Genomic DNA, 18680 nt, shown 5'->3' with positions numbered 1-18680 from the left:
ACGAATGGAGGATACAGCGCCACTTTCTCGATCTTTCAATCTGGCTACAACGCCATCGTCGTCTCTGATTACCAACACATTCCGTATAAAACTTCAAAACACCGCCATGTTCCCTTGCCACATCTACCAAGACTCAGTGGTTCGAGCATATCTTGCGCCACAAATGTCCCTCTCACTGGACTGACTGAATCCAATAAACTAGGCAAAGGAAACTTCCGGGACCTTCAGTTCGCTTCTATCACTTCTTTAAGTAATTGTCCTCTATGTGTACCCATAGTAGCTTTGATCGAAGCACCTGCTTCTCGAACAGTCATTGTGAAAGGAACTGTATGATTTGGTAGAGCTGGAACTAGAACTATCTATGTCGAAGAAGAGGGGGAGATGTATTGGGTGTATTGAGTTTGATTCTGGATACCTCTACCTCTACCTATACTCAAGTTACTTACTATAAGACTTACAAAAATATAAACCTGGATAGATAACAGGTATTTAACGGCTTTCAATAGTCACATCAGTAAGATTTAGTTGAAGCAACAAGATCCTTTGACCTGGACTGACAATTTCATCCCCGATGTCCGATTTCCCATCCCCAAACCAGCTACCTGTATATATATGGATAACATTGAAGTGAGGATATAAATCCGACCCACCATAATTATTATTACTATATTATACAAGACGCTACTACGTATGTATGACGACGAAACTGATGAATAGCTTCAAAATGGAGTATCTGACGCATACTTGCTTGGCTCATCATCATTGGCTGCATCCAGAGTGATATATGGGGATTGAGTATTGCTGTATTGTATGTTGTTCTTCTCTCCATAATATCGTGTTGCTGAGGATATGAAGTTTGATATTTGGAAATCTAAGAAGTAATACATATTTATAAAATGTACCACACAATTTGAAGCTACTCGTACCGTCCCGTCAGTCATTCATTCAATCGCCGGACATCGGTACAACCGGACCCGCACCTGAGCCGCTTGAGAACACACTAGTAATAAATAGGGTAGCACTGTACTTTGCCTTCAGTCGGTTTGTTGATTAGATAACAGCTCAGTTCAATTCAAGGCAGTGGCAGTGACAGTGCAAACACTTATTAAACCAACACTATAATCAAGTAAGATCTTACTATAAATCCTGGATGTCTAACCTTTATTAGTCAGACAATTCAGCAGAACCCACTACTGTACCTACAACCCCGAATCAACTTGCAACTCCATACTTTGTCTAAATCTGAGTTCATTGAAACACACACTTTCAATCCCTCCCTTACCAACTTCCTTCTTCTACATCATCCAGAGTCATCCCATCACTACTTTACTCTATTTACTTCCTTCCTCCTCCCAAATCCTTGACCACTTCTCTGTTTAATGGTTAGGTTACATACATCAACAATCACACGCCATCTCTGACCCGTTGCTTTTGAGCGTCATTCACACCGAAATTACTCTTCTTCGGTAGCCTTGTGTGCCTAGGACCTCGTCGCCTTTGACGAGCCAAGCACTCATTCACAGTCACCATTTCTTCCCAATCTAAAAAGAGAAAGGCGGCTGAGGCGATACCATACAAAGATAAGGACGAGAATCGATCCACCAAACGGATCGCCTCAGCAGCAGCTACTTCAACGTCTTCCGAAAAACCCACAGTCCCTCCTTCGCCACAAGCCAACAGCAACAGTATGGATTCCGAGGACGACTTCATGTCTGGAGCATCAAGTGAGGATGATGTTCTTATGGGCGAAAGCGAAAATGAAGAGGAGTCGGAGGATGGTAAAGCTATACTTTCATAATTATCTGGCAACAAATTCCCTCACTTACAAGTACTAACATCTTTGGGGGCATGTAGAATTCGGATTCGAAGAATCAGCACCCGATATTAGCTTCAAGGATGATACGCAGAAGAAAAAGAAGTCACTCGATATAAATTACAAAGTTCACCGTCCCGAAGATATTCAAAGTCAACAGGACGAACTTATTAATGAAGTCAACATGATACTCGATATTCGCAAAGAAGACGCTGCTATCCTCTTGAGGCACTTCAGATGGAATAAAGAACGCTTGATCGAGGATTACATGGATCGTCCGAAAAAGGTTCTTGACGATGCTGGTTTAGCATCAAGTAAATCAGGGCCACCGAAGCTTGAGGTTATACCAGATTTTGTCTGCGACATCTGCTGCGAGGATGAAGCCGGATTACTATCGTTTGCTATGAAATGTGGGCATCGATACTGCGTTAACTGCTACAATCAATACTTGAGTCAAAAGATCAAGGAGGAGGGAGAGGCAGCTCGTATTCAATGTCCACACGACGGATGCCGAAGAATTATGGATAGTCATTCTCTGGATCTACTTGTTGCTGCAGATTTGAAGTCACGATATCACGAACTTCTCACGAGAACATACGTTGAAGACAAAGAGTTCTTGAAATGGTGCCCTGCTCCGGATTGTCAAAATGCTATCGAGTGTGCTATCAAGAAGAAGGATCTTGATAAAGTTGTCCCAACAGTTGCATGTGAATGTAAGCATCGTTTCTGTTTCGGTTGCATATTAGCAGATCATCAACCTGCACCTTGTACACTGGTCAAGAAATGGCTGAAAAAGTGTGCGGATGATTCTGAAACCGCCAATTGGATTTCCGCCAACACAAAAGAATGTCCAAAGTGTAATTCTACCATCGAGAAGAACGGAGGGTGCAACCATATGACCTGTCGAAAGTGCAAACATGAATTCTGTTGGATGTGTATGGGATTATGGTCGGAGCATGGAACGAGCTGGTATAACTGCAATAGATATGAAGAGAAAAGTGGCTCCGAAGCCAGAGATGCTCAGGCGAATTCCCGAAAATCCCTTGAACGTTACCTTCATTACTATAATCGATATGCCAATCATGAACAATCAGCAAAGTTGGACAAGGATATCTATCATAAGACAGAGAAAAAGATGATTCAACTTCAATCCGCTTCGGGATTATCTTGGATTGAAGTTCAATATCTCAATTCCGCCAGTCAAGCTTTACAAACTTGCCGTCAAACTCTTAAATGGACCTACGCCTTTGCCTTCTATCTTCAACGTAATAATCTTACAGAAATGTTCGAGGATAATCAAAGGGATCTTGAGATGGCCGTTGAGGCTTTGTCGGAAATGTTTGAGAAACCAGTTCAGGAACTTGCAGCCCAAAAGTTGAAGGTTGAAATTATGGACAAGACATCTTATTGTAACAAACGTCGGATCATCCTGCTAGCAGATACTGCCGACAATCTTGCCACTGGTGCATGGTCTTGGAGCACGAGCTTCTGATTACATATTATCCAGGCTCCTCTTCTACTCACTTCAGTAAATGAGACCTCTTGGCAAATCTGTGGGGATCTTCATGGGCTATTAGCCAGAGCAAAAAACATTCTCGAGTAAAACAATTTGTTCTATCGACCAACTTGAGCCTTCTTTATCAACTTCAAGACTTCAAATGTCTATTGTACAGTCATCAAATTCTCCCCTTGCATCATTGGGCGTTTGTAATGGCTTAGTCATAAATGCACCGGATATCTTCTTCATTTTATGAACGTTATTGAAATTTCTTAGCCTAGACACTCCTTTACGGCACGGGGTAGCAAAGCATGGACTCATATTCATAAGAAAGCGGCGCATTATTTTTCTTTTACTCTAGCTACCTGTCTTTATGCTCTTTTCATGCATCATGGCGTGGCGGGGTTGTTACATTTGTTTTTTTGCTCTTTACATTTTTGCCTTACCTCGCTTTTCTGCAAGTCGGCAAGGCGATCTATCTATGTTTTGGCGGGTATGGTATGGATTGGTCTGGTCTGGTCTGGTAGGAATTTGGTATGGTTGGTTGGTCACTTGCTTGCAATGGATTTGGAGAGTGCATAGGGATGGAGTGTATTGGGGAAGGAAGGGATGGAGTGTATTGGGGAAGGAAGAGAAGAGAAGCGAAGCGAGGGGATGATTGAATGACCTAACGTAAATCAGATAATCGTAAGAATCAGAATAGTAAGAATGAGATTGAGATTGAGATTAAGATTGAGATTGCGGTAGACTGAGAGTGAGAATGAAAGAGGGTAAGGATTAAAAAGAAAGAAAAGAATGAGATAAGTCTAGTACCCCACTTCTCGGCCACCCCTAATCTCGGCCACCCTTTTACACCAAAAATCACGATTTTCATCAATTAATATTTCAATAATTGATGAATGAAATTGACTAAAATTTTAATTATTATACTATTATATAGATATAAAAAGATTCTGAAATTTTCAAATTTTTAACGATTTTATTGATTGAGAAATTAAAGATTGAAATTATGATTTTCAATTTATATAAGATTTATTGTCACGATTCACCATCGCAGGATTAGTGTCATGTGAAAAGTATAATCACGTGATTTTATAGCTCTGCTAGCCAGCTAGCATGGGCTAGCACCTACATGAATGCTAGCACTGCTAGCAGTCAGAAAATCGATAGTATATAGTCAGAATAGTTTCATAGTCTAGGAGCTTCGTGCTCAACTTAGTTATCAATTAGTTTACCAACATTCTACTTGATCTAGTAACGAATTCACTTCCAAGTGAATACCAGTGATAAAGCCTTAACCCACAATTACCAACCAGACGAAACCTTAGGCAGCCGCTGCCTCCAGTACAGTATCGTTACAATATAATAAATGAAATCAAATGATAATTAAAACCATTACTCACATAATTGCTTATTTATTTTACATATTAAAAAACCAAAAAGAAAAGAAAGAAAAAAAGAATTTAATTAATTAATTTGTTCATTAGAAATATTTATTTTCATATAAGATTTTGACATCAATAAAAAGCTATAGACTTCTCTCTCTCTCAAATGTCATCTGAATCAGAGTCGCAAATGAAGACTAGCATTCAGTGAAATTGTCTGGTAGTATTAAGTAGAGCATATATTCTCAAGCTTAGATATATCTATTCCTCATAAATTTCAATCCGTCGCCGACCACGGTGCGCAGGGAAATTAGAAGTTTCTTTCCATTTCATGGATTATTACTTCACTTCTTCCTATTCTCTCTCTGGTTAATCTAAAGTAGAAAATTCAGCTCCAAGCTGCTTATCCTCCACCTTTTCTGAATTCCCCTCAGTTTGCGCTGCAAGCTGTATATCCTCCCACCAATTGCAATGATCCTATTCAGAGCTCCTGGAACGGGACCATTGATAATGGAATAACCTGGACCGCTTCCAGGACTATATGGTAAGAAATCCCCACCCTAATGAGCATATTTGTATGAATTGTCTCGAGGCGGAGCGTATAAGAAGAGGAGTCGTTGCCGGGAGGTAGAGCGTGAGCATTGTTTGCGGTGAACTCGTATCCATGGTCTTAACGCGAAACGCTGCGGTCATGCACGGTGCTGATTATGTGAAATGATGAAAATTTGCGCTTCTAACTGCTTCTCTTTACAGAATCATCTGATGGAGACGATGGGCATGAATTGGCCAAATAGGAGGTTGCTTGCCTATTCGTCAAGGAGACTATTCAACGAATTCCGTATCTCGTCCAGACGTTTTTCCTTGCCCCAATCGATAATATTAACATAGATTGCTTGCATTTGTATCCATCATATCGTATTGATTTGAATCGTATTGTACGTGACGGTCGTGATAGTCATGCTATCTATCTATTTGAGGGATAATATACATAAATAATTTGTGTAGTTACCTACCTACCTAGCTAGAAGTAGGTAATAGGTATGGTGTGATAGTGCAGTGCCAGAAAGTGCATGATGCAAGTAGAGTGGAGAGGGTATGAAGTAAGAAAAAATGTGAGAGAAAGAAGACAAGATTGAAGGGAAGTGAAAATAGGTAGTAGTAAAACTCATGTAACAACGCTTTTTTTATCCATCCGTCCGTCCGTCGTGGATATAGAACGGTGTAGCAGTAAATCAGTGATATGATATGAAGCTTATGCTGCAATAAATCCCTTAACATTCTTCAACCATCTCAAATACTCCTTCTGCTCCTTCATATCAATATAATCGGGGACGAAAATGGCAAGTGCCTGATTGATTCCTCGCTCATCCAAATATCTCTCCAACAAGACTTGTAAATCCTCATCCAAATTTCCATAAGGAGGTCCAACGTACAAATCTTGACGCTGATGCGCAGCTTCGGTGGTTTTGGCGTAGGCGTGCGATGCGTCACTGTAGTAGTATACGTTGTCGACTACGATCATGCCATCTTCTGCGACAGTTTCAATGGCAAGGGCACCTTTGTTTTTCTTCTCAACGATGATGTTTACGCGGGCTGGAAAACCTTGGGTCGAGTCTGAGGTGGAGGAGGCTTCTTCGGTTCCGTCCACGTCCTCAGGTTTGCTGGGGTCGAGGTCTTCTTCGTCGAGGAGACCGCGGTCTTGGAAGTCGTCGGCTTCGGGATCGTAGGCGTTGAGGTCCGCGATGGAGAAGGTAACTCGGATTCTAGGTTCGTTGTCAGTCGGGTGATTGTTTCATTTTAGAAAAGACAGGATGAAAAATGGGACAAATAGAAGAAAAGATAATAAAAACATACTTCTCATCACCAAAGCTTCTGGTCAAAACAACCTCTTCCTGCCCAGGCGTATCCAAAATCTCAAAAGGACCATTCTCCATATAATCCTTCACACTCGTAGGAATTTCCTCTTGAGCCTTCATATCTTCCTCCATTTGAATCTCGCTAGCGAGTTTCTCTACTAACTCGGCATCGCTTTCTGGAGCCGCGGATTTGCTTCGAATGCTAGATGTCGAAAATGCAGATGCGCATTGAAGTCTTGAGGCGGGGAAAGCGGTTTGGAGAAGGGACGGACGGGTCGCGGTTTTGATGGCGGTGGTAGTTAAGTTGCGAGCAACTCGTGGTGCTGAACGGGTGAGAGTACGGAGGGAAAGCATGGTGATTGGTTTTATGCTGTTTATTTTGAATTGAAGATTTTCTTATGAGAGATAAAATTGTTGTTTGGAAGTTTTCACTCTTTGGTTTCTTGAGCTCGCCTCTGAGGGAACTTTTTTGCTGCCGGAAAAATGATTGATCCGGACTTTTGTATTGAGTAAAATTGTATGATTTCATAGGCTGTTTGTCACACATGTTTATTTTTGGTTTGAGAATTGCTTATGATATATGCTCGAAATATGTTCTATTATTCATTCTAATCTCACTATCTTGTAGTTTTGTTCAATATATCAGCTCTATCTAAACACACAGCCTCGTAGCATTAATTAGACAATATCATCCACAATTTGCTCCCGCAATTTTGGGTATTGATACAAACTCCACTAACGCCCCCATTTCACTTTGACTCAATCATGAAGATCCTTTAGGTGGGAATTTAGTTTCCTGAATATGCCCACTGCTCGATAAGCGCACCCATTTCAAAGTGTTAAGATATGACCATGTCGAGTTCTCCCACAACGCGAAAGCCATTACATTATCTGAATCGGTGAGGTCTGGTAAGTCTGCATATTGTTAGTTGTAGGCTCAGAGATCGCACAGAAGTGGATTGACGAACAAAATCCATTTTCATATTCCTTCTCATCCGCAGCTATTTTAATCTTCAGAAGATCCTCTCTTGTACTCGCTGGTCGACCAGGACGGCGCTCTTTCTTTAAAGCATTAAGCTCTTCATCATTTTGGTGAACAAAACTGGGTATATAGTTAGATATAATATTGAAGGTAGCGTTCTTCAGGGATCTATTACGTTTTGATGAGGTTATGTATCGCATCGAGCTCGAGTGGCTTCACACCATTATTCTTTATGGCTTCTTGGAAATAAAGAGCTCGTTCCACTATCGCACATGTCAATTGAAGCTCGTAAAATTATTGAATTGTTGAAATGCATACAAATAGGACGATTATGTCTCTTTCTCTCAGCTGCCATTCTTTCCAATTTATCATCTCGTCCTCCTGCTCTTCTTAAGCTGCGAGAATCCCGAGAATTTTCATGTAAAGCTGTGACTTCTCCTCCTCTCTTCTTGGAGATATGCTTTGAGGTTTTCTTGAGACTTTTCGGCATTTTGAAGTGGGCAGATAATTGAGCAAAGTAGTAATTTATATTTTTGATGAAATAATTGAGTACTGTGGTTGCTTAAACTTTTTTTCCAATATCGGAATCTTTATCGCCAAAATTCCCCGCTTGTTACTTTCTGAGCTAGCAGGGATATGAAGTCACACAGACATCATGTTGATCAGTGGTTGCCCTAGTGAAGGAAAAGGAAGTTCCTGGGTGTTCGACGCGCCTTCCATACGCGTTCATCCTATCATGCAGGTTTACTAATTAATTGGGAGGGGACATTTGAACCTCAATCCGATCCTTGATATCAACAATCTTCACGACCACCTACGACAAACTTACGACAACTTACGATAACTTTAACGGCCATTGGTCCCTCATAAATAATAGCATGCTCTTTCTCCTTTTTATGTCTTGAATTATACATTCGTTTCATCATTTCCTCGCCGCTCTACGACGGATTAATAGCACTGTACATGCACTCAAAAATCTAATGGTTCCTCGAGTCTTCCTCTGTTGATCTGTTTGTTTGGTGTTACTAATACTCTCGTCGACATGGGGATCAATGGTACATATATATTCTCTAATGATTACTCACTCAGGTCTTCTCATGTTAACCACTTGTAGGCCTTCTCCCTTTGCTCAAATCCATTCAAAAGCCATGTAATTTGAAAAAGTTTGATGGCAAAACCATTGGGGTGGATGCTTATGGTTGGCTACACCGTGGGACAGTATCATGTGCTATGGATCTTGCTATGGGAAAGCCGACAAGAAAGTATGGAGCCTGGGCCCAATGAGGAAAGAAATATGCTAAACAAGAAAGCAGATATGTTGAGTATTGTATGCACCGGGTACGAATGCTGTTGCATTTTGGAGTCACTCCCTACTTGATATTCGATGGAGACTATTTGCCAAGTAAAGCTGCAACAGAGAAGGACAGAGAAAAGCGCCGGGAGGATAGCAAACGAATTGGACAAGACTTATTGAATGCTGGAAAGACCTCCCAAGCATACCTGGAATTTCAAAAAGCGGTTGATGTGACCCCAGAGATGGCGCGCCATGTAATTGATGAGTTGAAAGAGATGGGAGTACAATATATTGTCGCTCCATATGAAGCCGATGCCCAAATGGTTTACCTGGAACGACAAGGCATAATCGATGGAATACTATCTGAAGACTCTGATCTTTTGGTGTTTGGTGCTAAATGTCTTCTAACCAAGTTGGATCAGTACGGCAACTGCATCGAAGTCAACAAGGCAGATTTTTGTGCTTGCAAAGATGTCAACTTAACTGGTTGGTCTGATGCCGAGTTTCGGAGGATGGCAATCCTAAGTGGCTGTGATTATCTAGCTAGCATGAGCAATATAGGGCTAAAGACAGCTTATCGGCTAGTTCGGAAGCATAAGACTATCGAAAAAGTCGTTCGAATGATTCAATTTGACGGGAAATTTCATGTGCCGAAAAATTACCTTGAATCTTTTTATCAAGCCGAGTTCACTTTTTTACATCAAAGAGTTTTCTGTCCGCGAACTCTCAAATTAGTCCTCCATACCCAACCTGGTATTCCACTTACGGAGGATCAAACCCAATTTATTGGACACGACGTTTCACCGGAGATTGCTCGAGGGGTTGCAAAAGGCGATTTGAATCCTATCACGAAACAACCCATTGTGACTGAACGAAGAAACAAGATGGCAAATCCTTTTACGGCGTCGAAGAGATCTGTCTCTACGAGCGACTTGAAGAAGGGTGTTTCCATTGATACATATTTCAAAGCTAAGCGAACCCCTCTTGCGGAGCTTGACATCAATTGCTTTCAACCTTCTCACAGTCAACAAGAGATTCTTTCTCGTAATTCAGGGCCGTGGATTGCTGAGCCGGTTCGTCCATACTTACAACGATCTACTACCGAAATAGAACCTCAATTGCCTCCTCACCCCACTACTCGAAGCTCCAGATCGACTGGAAGAAGAGTGAATTCGCTTACTGAATCTCGACCACCAAAACGTGCACGACTTTGTGAGGATGATTCATTACTTCAAACACCAGGAACTGGTCAGAAAGTGGAGCTAGGTCGAAGCCGTTTCTTTGTGGATGGGTTTGAAGATGACAGTCCAAGTATTTCCAAGGTCTCTAAGAGAAAGAATAAACAGAAGGAAGATATAACCATCTTCTCGGATGATTCGATTGAAGAAGCTATGATGAGCATTCCAGATATTGATAACTATTTGACAACCAGAAAGCCAAAGATCAAAATCTTCAGAGAGGCTTCATCCAAATCTACTCATGATTCCCAGGAAAGTACGAGTACCTTTAGTCAGCACGATCAGACTGAAGACTCTCAAATTACGGTCCCTGATCTCGAATCATCTACCACCAGCAGGAACTCATCTGAACAACCACCTTCTCCAATCCTTGAATCGTCCACCCCGCTTCCCGACCTTAGGAGCAGGTTTTCTCTGGATGCTTCAACTTTTTCAACACCGAAGACTACTACCCTCAGTCAAGGTCTCCCAACTCCACTGTCCACTTCCACACAGTTTCAGTCGAGGATTCCTGTTTCGGCAAAGTTGGACACCAGAGCTACAAAGAAATCCGTCACAACCTCTGCCAAATCTGTTCTCACGCCTCTTCAACGACTAGGTGCTGCCGCACATAACCGCTTCAAGCTACCACCCACACCTCCAATGACTCCCATGCTGGCCGCCGGTCCCATCGCCTTTCTTCGAAAATCCAACGTTCCTTTCCCCGGGGCCACCAAAGAGAAAAAGTCAAGATCAGCAGAAGTTCAACCGGCATCCGTCCCGTTGCCTCCAATTGATGACACTGAGGTAGCTGCTTTGAACCAGAAGGGTAGTGAGGATTTGATTATACCAGATAGCGAGGGAGAGGAAGAGCCATTGTCACCTGTTCAAGAAAAGTCAAATAAGGGATTAGGTTTGGGCCTCAATTTAGGGCGATTTGTTTATGCCGGTTGAGGATGTCATCATAACACATTCGGACATGATCATACTACAACTCCTTCAACATGATGAATAATCCACGTATCCACAAGGTGACGAAAAAAACTACCGAAGTGAGAAGAAAAAGAGCATATATTATTGAATTAGTGGATTAGTTGTTACTATTAGATTTGCTGAATTATTGGGTTTTGGAATGAGAATCACGGAAATAAAGGATTAATTCAAATTTGTGGAGTGGAATGGTTGCAAAAGAGTGTTTGGTGTTGGGAGTAATAAAGAAGCAAAGATCCATTATGTGTTTCTCAATACCAATTGGGGAAGAGAAAGATGGGAAAGATGATTAAATAGATGAGGATGAAGGTAGTGATGAAAACGAAAACGATATCCTCTTGTGTTGCTCTTGTTTTTGAGCCTTTGATAAGGCTGTTATGGTTAGGATTAGTATTTACTAGGGAGCAGAGGAGGTAAAGAATCCAAAATGATATATATTCTTAAGTACATATGGCATGACATGTGCAGATTGAAGATGTTGTATTAGTGAAATCATAATGAATGAATGTGTAGGAGTAAATTATATCTTTCCCCCTTTACCGACTCTTTGCTTTCTATTTAGGTACTTCTTGATTTAATTCTGATGTGCATCTCCCTCAGTGAGGATTTGATATTTGATATTTGATATTTGATATTTGATATTTGATATTTGATATTTGATATTTGATATTTGATATTAGACTTTGGATATTAGACTTTGGATATTTGATTACAAAATAGATAACTCATAGCGATGACTATAACGATTATGATTATAAAAATCGAGTATATATGTTTTCAAACCCAGGAAGAATTATTCCTTTCGTTGAGCAAAGTTACTGTATTCTTATTAATTAAAATCATATGATATTCTTTTCTTGCTTTTTGACTTTGGTTTTTCTCCTTTCTTATCTCTTTTCTCTTTTCTTATTCCCTCATCCCTTCTTATAAAATGAATTCCCTATCTCATTCATCTGCTCCATCTCCTTCATCTCGTCATCTATACTCTCACCTCTCATATTTCCTCCCACTTATATCCTTCATACCCTCCCTCCCTTACAACTACAACCAAAACTAATATCTCGCAATGGAAAGAAATCCATCCACTCACCCACTCACTCACCCACTCACCCATCCACTCACTCATCCACCCACCCATCCAAAAACATCCACAAAACACCACACACTCACAAGCAAGATCAAAAATCCACACACAGTGCACACAACCCCCAAACATACCATCCAAAATTCCAAATCAAGTTTTAGTCAAGTTTTAAAAGGTCAAACATCTGATTCTGTCTCAACATTGTATGTATATATTCCACATATTCATTAACTTTCAGAACATCCATCCATCCGTCCGTCCACTCATCTATCTACTCAATCAGTCAATCCTCTTCTCTTCTCCATATGACTTAGCTCACAATGATATCCATATAAGCACACCCATACCACACCACATCATACCCACAAAAGAAAAGGAGAATGAGATTATCTAACGCCCGCTTGTCCAACCAGATGATATTTAAAAAGTTCAAAAAGAAAAAGTTATCCGTTAAAGAAAAAGGAGTTTAAAGCAATCACAGGAATTCTTTACTCAAGTAATTCCCCTTATCTCCCATTTCCTCTTGAATCCTTCCTACCCTATCCTGTCCATATAAACTCCTAGGGTAAACCTTCTTTACTCTTTACGTGTGAATGAATATCCATATCCAGTTTCCATATCAACCATCCTATCCTTTCCATTCCAACCTATCCCTTAGACAATCGTCTCATTCTCTTCACCACTTGCAATTATCGGTATTGGTAATCCACGATCTGGACTTTGTAATACCAATTGTTCATGTCTCCTCGCTCTGATGAAGTCACTGAAAGCTCTAATTAAGATAAACCATCCAACTATCATAAGTGCATATGCAAACCATTCATTACTTGCAATATCCGAGATTCCACCATTTCCAGAATCCATTCCTGCTGTCGCGGCTGCGTTAACCTTGTCGGGGTCAAAATCGTGACTATTTGCGTCAGGAGGTTGAGCATATGATGCATCATTTCCTCCTGATGGTGGTGTAACGACATTATTTGTGCCTTTCATATAAAAACCATATTGTATAAGTGTAATTCCGAGACCAGCGCGAGATCCATTCTTCGCGGCGTGCGTAGTATGCAAGAGGTATGTAAGGAGGAAACCGACGAGTTGGAATGACATCGATATCATACCGTTCCAGATAAAGGAGAATAAGGATCCAACGGGAAGACCTTCGACATATACTTCATCTAATCCGCCGAATCCGGGTGCGAGAATTGTCGTTTCCCAATATGGTGGAGCTGCGTCTGCTGCGGCTTGTTCATATGTCTATATTATGTCAGCATAAGTGTACAATATGATGATAGGTATACATACAGGTGGATGTTCTTCTTGTTTCTCACCTCTCTCAGGCTTAGCACTTAAATTTGCAAAGACACCATCAGATCCCGAACCACCACCATAAACTCTTCCACCTGTCGGCGGTACAAACGTCGGTACCGCTGTGATTGTTCTTTGAGTAGCTGGTCGATTCTCATCACCCGACGTTTCCGTAAGTCGCTCCGTTGACGAAGAAGGATTTCCACGCATTAATCGTTGTCTATCATCTCCATCATTATCCTCATCATCAGATCCATCATCACCAAATGTATCCGCTAGATTTTGATCGACGGGAGTTGCATGATGTCGTGAAGAGGGGGAAGAGCCTCGCGATCGGAAGGATGGTGGAGGGGATGTAGGTGTCGAAGGGGTATCTTCATCATTCGCAGATACCTAATTAAAAGATGTTAGTATTCATCTTCATACATTAACCACTATATCCACTCCTCAAATCGTGGCGAGGATTAGTGGGGATTACGCACCCTCTCATATCGTTGTGAACTCATAATGAATTCGGTATCTGAGAAACAAAGAAAATGAAAATGACCAAGGGAGGAAGATTTGAAGGTGATGAATGAATGTAAAGAGTTAGAAAAAAGAAGAAGAGGTCGTGAAGTAGGTGAAAGGAAGAAAAGGAAGGGTGGTTGAGGTAGTTTTAGTCAGGAGATTAAGAAGAGGGAGAAAAAGGTCGTGTAGATGGATAAGTAGGTAGTCAAGGTAATCAGGTAATCAGGTAGTCAGTCCTTTCGGCTTTGTTTGAGATGTGGGATGGGGTTGCAAGATTGATTGTTAGCTTGTACTTAGAATAACTCCGTAAGCGCCACATTCATTCGCTAGAAATCATCGATATTTTTGATGAAGGGCACAGCAGGAATAGGGATTGATTTTTAATAGGGGATAGTAGGAATTTATTATGGATTGTATGGAGAATGTAAGAATGTGTGAAAGAATTAAGTAAAGCCTTAAGTAAGAGGTATGTATATAAATGTGAAATGAATATATAATTATTCTTTTATATGATTGACATTCAATAGGTATCATCTGTCATTCTTGAATCAAGATTTGAATCTAAACAATCATCTCTAACCTCTGTCCTTTAAATCTTACAAATCACATGCCATCAAATCATCGACTTCCTCCCATACTAAACCCACACCCTCTTCCATATAAAAACACCCAAATCTAACACAGCATTACAACCGCATTATAACCGTATCCACTAAAAAATGAATCCCGTTTTGCCTTACTCTAATTCTGAAAAGTAATGACCGCATAATGTACCTACCACCCCCCAATCGCATATCTGCATTGAAAATCCATCGAAAATCATCCTTTCAATTCCAATCATCTAGTTTATTCAAATCATCTACCGGTAGTTCATTCAATTTATCCAATCTATTCATTTTATTCCTGGTCAATACAATCCCATCTTCCCCATTAACCAATTGATTCTCTCTCAATCAATTTGATTCAAACATCATGTCGCAATCGGTAAGTTTCCTTTCTCTTTGGCTCCTTGAGATCAAATTTCCGAGCTCGTATTGGGGGTTTCGAGATACGCACGGTCAGGCAATTGGGGGCTAGAAGTCTAGATTGAGATGAAGTGGATGTTATGTTTACTTGAATACTTCGTTTCATGCCTTTTGGCAAGATATATACTTGTTACATTCTATTCTCTCCCCGTCACATCAATCCCTCAGTCTCTCAACCCCATCATCTCCCTGTCGCCTCCGCTTGCACCCTCCCCCTTCCTCTCCTACTCCTCCAATCCATCCACTTCGGAATCCTTCCACCCTGCCCTCTCCCTCCCTTCTCCATCCCGTTTTCTCCCATACCCCTCCAAACCCAATCTAACAACCCCCTCCCCCTTAGCCCGCCTACCACCACTACCTCCGCGCACTCTCCCGCTGGCCAAAAGACGCACTCCGACCCGAAGCCCAATTCCAAGACGCCATCCGTCGAAGAATCGAACGAATTTCTGCTGCCGGCAAATTCGACGAGAAGCGGGAGTTAGGCCAATGTAATGCGCTTTATAGTTTACTTGAGGATCGATATCTGGGGAAGGTACGTTGATTTCTATTCATTGATTTTTCTGTTTCTTTGGGATTTGGTTTTTGGGAGGGAGAAGGGGAGGTGAAGGGGGAATGTGGAAAGAAATAGCACGGGATGAGGGCAGTGGAGGGAAGATACACAGATGATACATGAAATAAGAGTAAAAGAGCATTCGGACTGGATGAACATATAAAAAAAGCCAACCTAGAACCACACAACAACAACAACAACAACATCCACAAAAAACCAAACTAACACCCACCCCCTAGTACCCTCTAACATCCAAAACGCTCAAACCCGCCAGCAACCCAACATACTACGAAGATCTCGTCAAAGAACTCGAAGAGGCGCCTAAAAGGAGTTGGTTTCAGCAGCAGGTGAATAAATGGAAGGGAGCTTTGCGATTTCAGTGATGTGTGTATGTGTGTGAGAGAGAGATGTACGTGTGTGTGAGTGTGTGTCTGAGATGATGATGACGACCTTGGGAAGAAAAAGAACCAAGTGTAAGATTATATTATATAAACACTTGAATTGGGATGGGATGGGATAATATAAAATTTGTATTACTAGTTAGGTACCTAGTGTGTTGACTGAGGACATGAATATATGAACATAATGAACGTAATGAACGTCCTGTATCCATTCCAAAGCAAACACACCCCTCTACCCCACTAAAGTTTCACAGGGAATCATACATATCAGATCAGATCATAGCTAGGTAGGTAGCTAGTAATCCATTCAAACTTTTAAATTTTACATACACTACTAGCTCTAGCTCTATCTCTTAGACTCCCAAAAGAAGATACCAAATTTCTTTTCTCTTCCTCACTCTCTCCTCTCTCCTCTTCTATCATAAGCCCAGCCCAAGGACAAATACAAAGGACAAAGAGCAAGAGCAAGAGCAAGAGCAAGAGCAAGAGCAAGAGCAAGAGCAAGAGCAAGAGCAAGAGCAAGAGCAAGAGCAAGAGCAAGAGCAAGAGCAAGAGCAAGAGCAAGAGCAAGAGCAAGAGCAAGAGCAAGAGCAAGAGCAAGAGCAAGAGCGAGGAAAAGTGCAGATAGATAGCTATCTAACAATCTATATATATATATACACACATAATTATATACATACAAAACACACAGCCTACAGCATACAGCATACAGCATACAAACTCCACTCCTCCTACCGAGAAATAATACCATGCTGGGGTTCTAGGTCTAGATCCAAGTCCAGGTCCAAGTCCAAAGAAAAGCTAGCTAGGTTGCCAAACAAGGTAGGTAAATGACGGAATTCTACGAGGAATTTGAAAGTTTGTTCTGTTTGTTCGCTGCGCATAGAGTTAAAGAAAGTGCATGCATGCATCCTTCTCCGCCTGCGCGTTTTCCAGTTTCCTCCAACTTTTCAAATCCACTCACTCACTCATTCACTCACTGCTCAACTTCCATTCTAAATATATTTACTTTCTGGGTCTACGCGGCCCATTAACTCGATACTCTGTTCATACATTGTAAAAACAATGCCGCCGCTCAAAATTAACCTTCCTAATCTTGGCAAAGCTCCACTCCAGAATGTAAATAGTCCCTCATTCTTCGCTATCAAGCTTGCGCAATGGAAACTATTCTTGTACAGGCTTCTCGCTTCTATACTCTGCATGCGTGTTTTGACGGTATCGAGTGGTTGTGTTACATATACCGTGATGATACCTGCTAAGCCGCCAATCCCAAAAGTAGATAATGCACCTAATTTTTCTCCGGGCGCGGTATACGATTGTGCGAGTTGACGCAAAGAGGTGTAGGATCCGAATCGAACGGCTGAATTGGCGGATTGACGAGCCGTGGTTGGGACGAAACCTTGGAAGAATCCTCGTATACCTCTTTCGCGTGCGATGATGGGGACAGCGTGGAGGAATCCCTTCATGCGCGGTTTGGCGCTTTTGCGATCGTCGATTCTGCGGTTGTTAGTTATATGTATATTGTAGAGAGGGAAGAGATGGGGACGTACAAAGTTGTCTTAATACTTTCGAATGGTGTGACTGCTAGTAAACTTTCTGTAACACCAGCTCCAAACCCGGCAATTACAGTTCGGGGTCCTGAAATCTTTCCATCGGCGTCTTGGAGTAGTGCTTTATATTGATCGAATGCGACGAATCCTATGATTGTGTATTAATATTCGCACTCTATATCATACATCCCCTCAATCCCTCTCTTCCCCTCAAGCTCTCAAACCACCACTCCACCCTCCATCAAAACACCCCGAAAACAAAACCTCCAAAAAAGAAAAACATACTAATCCCCGCCTTCAACGAATTCCCAATAATCAACGTCGTACACCCCGCATACCAAGCACTCCCAAACTTCGGCCAAGGAAGTTTTCCACTCTCCGGCAATCGTCTATTTAACTGCGTCCGCGTCTTTGCAAATTCAAACGGATATGTAATTGCGATTTCGACCGCGCCGGCTGTACTTCCCGCAATGATGCTACGAAGGGCACTAGGTCTCTGTTTAGGTTTTTCGGAGGGTGTTGGAACCGGTGCTGATGCCGGTGCTGGGGATAGTGTTGCCATTGTGTTTGTTGTTTTGCGTCGGATATGGATGGTGATATTGTATTTATAATTAATTTTCAGAAACGCAATTACAATTGCAATTGGGGTTTAGGAGACAGGAAATGGGGAAATGGGAATTGAGTTTTGGGTAGATATGGCACGGAAGTAAATAAATAGCGACAAGCAGGGATTCATGCGACGGGAAATATTTCGTAAATATTTGTCGAACGGGAGGGATGGTGATGCAATTAATCATACCGATGCTCGGACGTGTGCTGCTTTAAGCGAGGGGTATTTTGATACCTATCAACAGTTGAATGAACTAATGTTGATGTGCTTTGCTTGATTGGTTCACTTACTAGTAATACAAGAGTGTTAATGATAAGTGCGTCAGGAACAAAAGTTAGAAGTTTATTTTAACCTTCATGCTTCATATTAATCATGTATATTTTCTAAGAGCAAGTCTCGAATATTTCTGATATATGTTAAATTCGCTGCTTTTACCCAGCTCCTCAAAGCACTCAAAGGCCCTAAGTCAAATCACCATCTATCGATCTCACTTCCACAACACATTTATTAGTATTGTAATATCTCGAATTTGCATGCTACAATATACTGTACAGTCAAAAACTAACTGTTATCCGGTCATGCAAAGATAGGTATTCTAATGTACAACCAAGATTGT

General features: G+C 41.4%; 8 protein-coding genes across 8 annotated transcripts; 3 read left to right on the top strand and 5 right to left on the bottom strand.

Moving 5' to 3' along the window:
• Nucleotides 1-224: 224 nt before the first annotated feature.
• SS1G_11841 (predicted protein) lies at nt 225-314 on the bottom strand (the record flags this gene model as incomplete). Its single annotated transcript, XM_001586762.1, has 1 exon — nt 225-314. The coding sequence occupies one exon, from the start codon at nt 312-314 to the stop codon at nt 225-227; it is 90 nt and encodes a 29-aa protein (XP_001586812.1).
• A 1373-nt stretch (nt 315-1687) lies between these two features.
• SS1G_11840 (hypothetical protein) lies at nt 1688-3305 on the top strand (the record flags this gene model as incomplete). Its single annotated transcript, XM_001586761.1, has 2 exons — nt 1688-1778; nt 1855-3305. The coding sequence occupies 2 exons, from the start codon at nt 1688-1690 to the stop codon at nt 3303-3305; spliced, it is 1542 nt and encodes a 513-aa protein (XP_001586811.1).
• A 2643-nt stretch (nt 3306-5948) lies between these two features.
• Nucleotides 5949-6906, bottom strand: SS1G_11839 (hypothetical protein; the record flags this gene model as incomplete). Its single annotated transcript, XM_001586760.1, has 2 exons — nt 5949-6459; nt 6551-6906. The coding sequence occupies 2 exons, from the start codon at nt 6904-6906 to the stop codon at nt 5949-5951; spliced, it is 867 nt and encodes a 288-aa protein (XP_001586810.1).
• A 409-nt stretch (nt 6907-7315) lies between these two features.
• On the bottom strand, nt 7316-8024 carry SS1G_11838 (hypothetical protein; the record flags this gene model as incomplete). The annotated part of the gene is made up of 4 exons (XM_001586759.1): nt 7316-7458; nt 7521-7654; nt 7710-7797; nt 7853-8024. The coding sequence occupies 4 exons, from the start codon at nt 8022-8024 to the stop codon at nt 7316-7318; spliced, it is 537 nt and encodes a 178-aa protein (XP_001586809.1).
• A 678-nt stretch (nt 8025-8702) lies between these two features.
• SS1G_11837 (hypothetical protein) lies at nt 8703-10999 on the top strand (the record flags this gene model as incomplete). The annotated part of the gene is made up of 2 exons (XM_001586758.1): nt 8703-8872; nt 8938-10999. 2 exons carry the CDS (start codon nt 8703-8705, stop codon nt 10997-10999), a joined length of 2232 nt encoding a protein of 743 aa, XP_001586808.1.
• A 1774-nt stretch (nt 11000-12773) lies between these two features.
• Nucleotides 12774-13927, bottom strand: SS1G_11836 (hypothetical protein; the record flags this gene model as incomplete). Its single annotated transcript, XM_001586757.1, has 3 exons — nt 12774-13370; nt 13419-13814; nt 13904-13927. 3 exons carry the CDS (start codon nt 13925-13927, stop codon nt 12774-12776), a joined length of 1017 nt encoding a protein of 338 aa, XP_001586807.1.
• Nucleotides 13928-14900: 973 nt separating this feature from the next.
• Nucleotides 14901-15886, top strand: SS1G_11835 (predicted protein; the record flags this gene model as incomplete). The annotated part of the gene is made up of 3 exons (XM_001586756.1): nt 14901-14912; nt 15294-15485; nt 15743-15886. 3 exons carry the CDS (start codon nt 14901-14903, stop codon nt 15884-15886), a joined length of 348 nt encoding a protein of 115 aa, XP_001586806.1.
• Nucleotides 15887-16298: 412 nt separating this feature from the next.
• SS1G_11834 (conserved hypothetical protein) lies at nt 16299-18016 on the bottom strand (the record flags this gene model as incomplete). The annotated part of the gene is made up of 4 exons (XM_001586755.1): nt 16299-16548; nt 16991-17401; nt 17455-17602; nt 17740-18016. 4 exons carry the CDS (start codon nt 18014-18016, stop codon nt 16299-16301), a joined length of 1086 nt encoding a protein of 361 aa, XP_001586805.1.
• Between the last annotated feature and the right edge of the window lie 664 nt (nt 18017-18680).

The sequence above is a fragment of the Sclerotinia sclerotiorum genome, genomic scaffold (genome assembly GCF_000146945.2).
Source record: "Sclerotinia sclerotiorum 1980 UF-70 scaffold_20 genomic scaffold, whole genome shotgun sequence".
NCBI classification, from domain to species: domain Eukaryota; kingdom Fungi; phylum Ascomycota; class Leotiomycetes; order Helotiales; family Sclerotiniaceae; genus Sclerotinia; species Sclerotinia sclerotiorum.
This window is presented reverse-complemented; position numbering and strand designations above follow the sequence as displayed.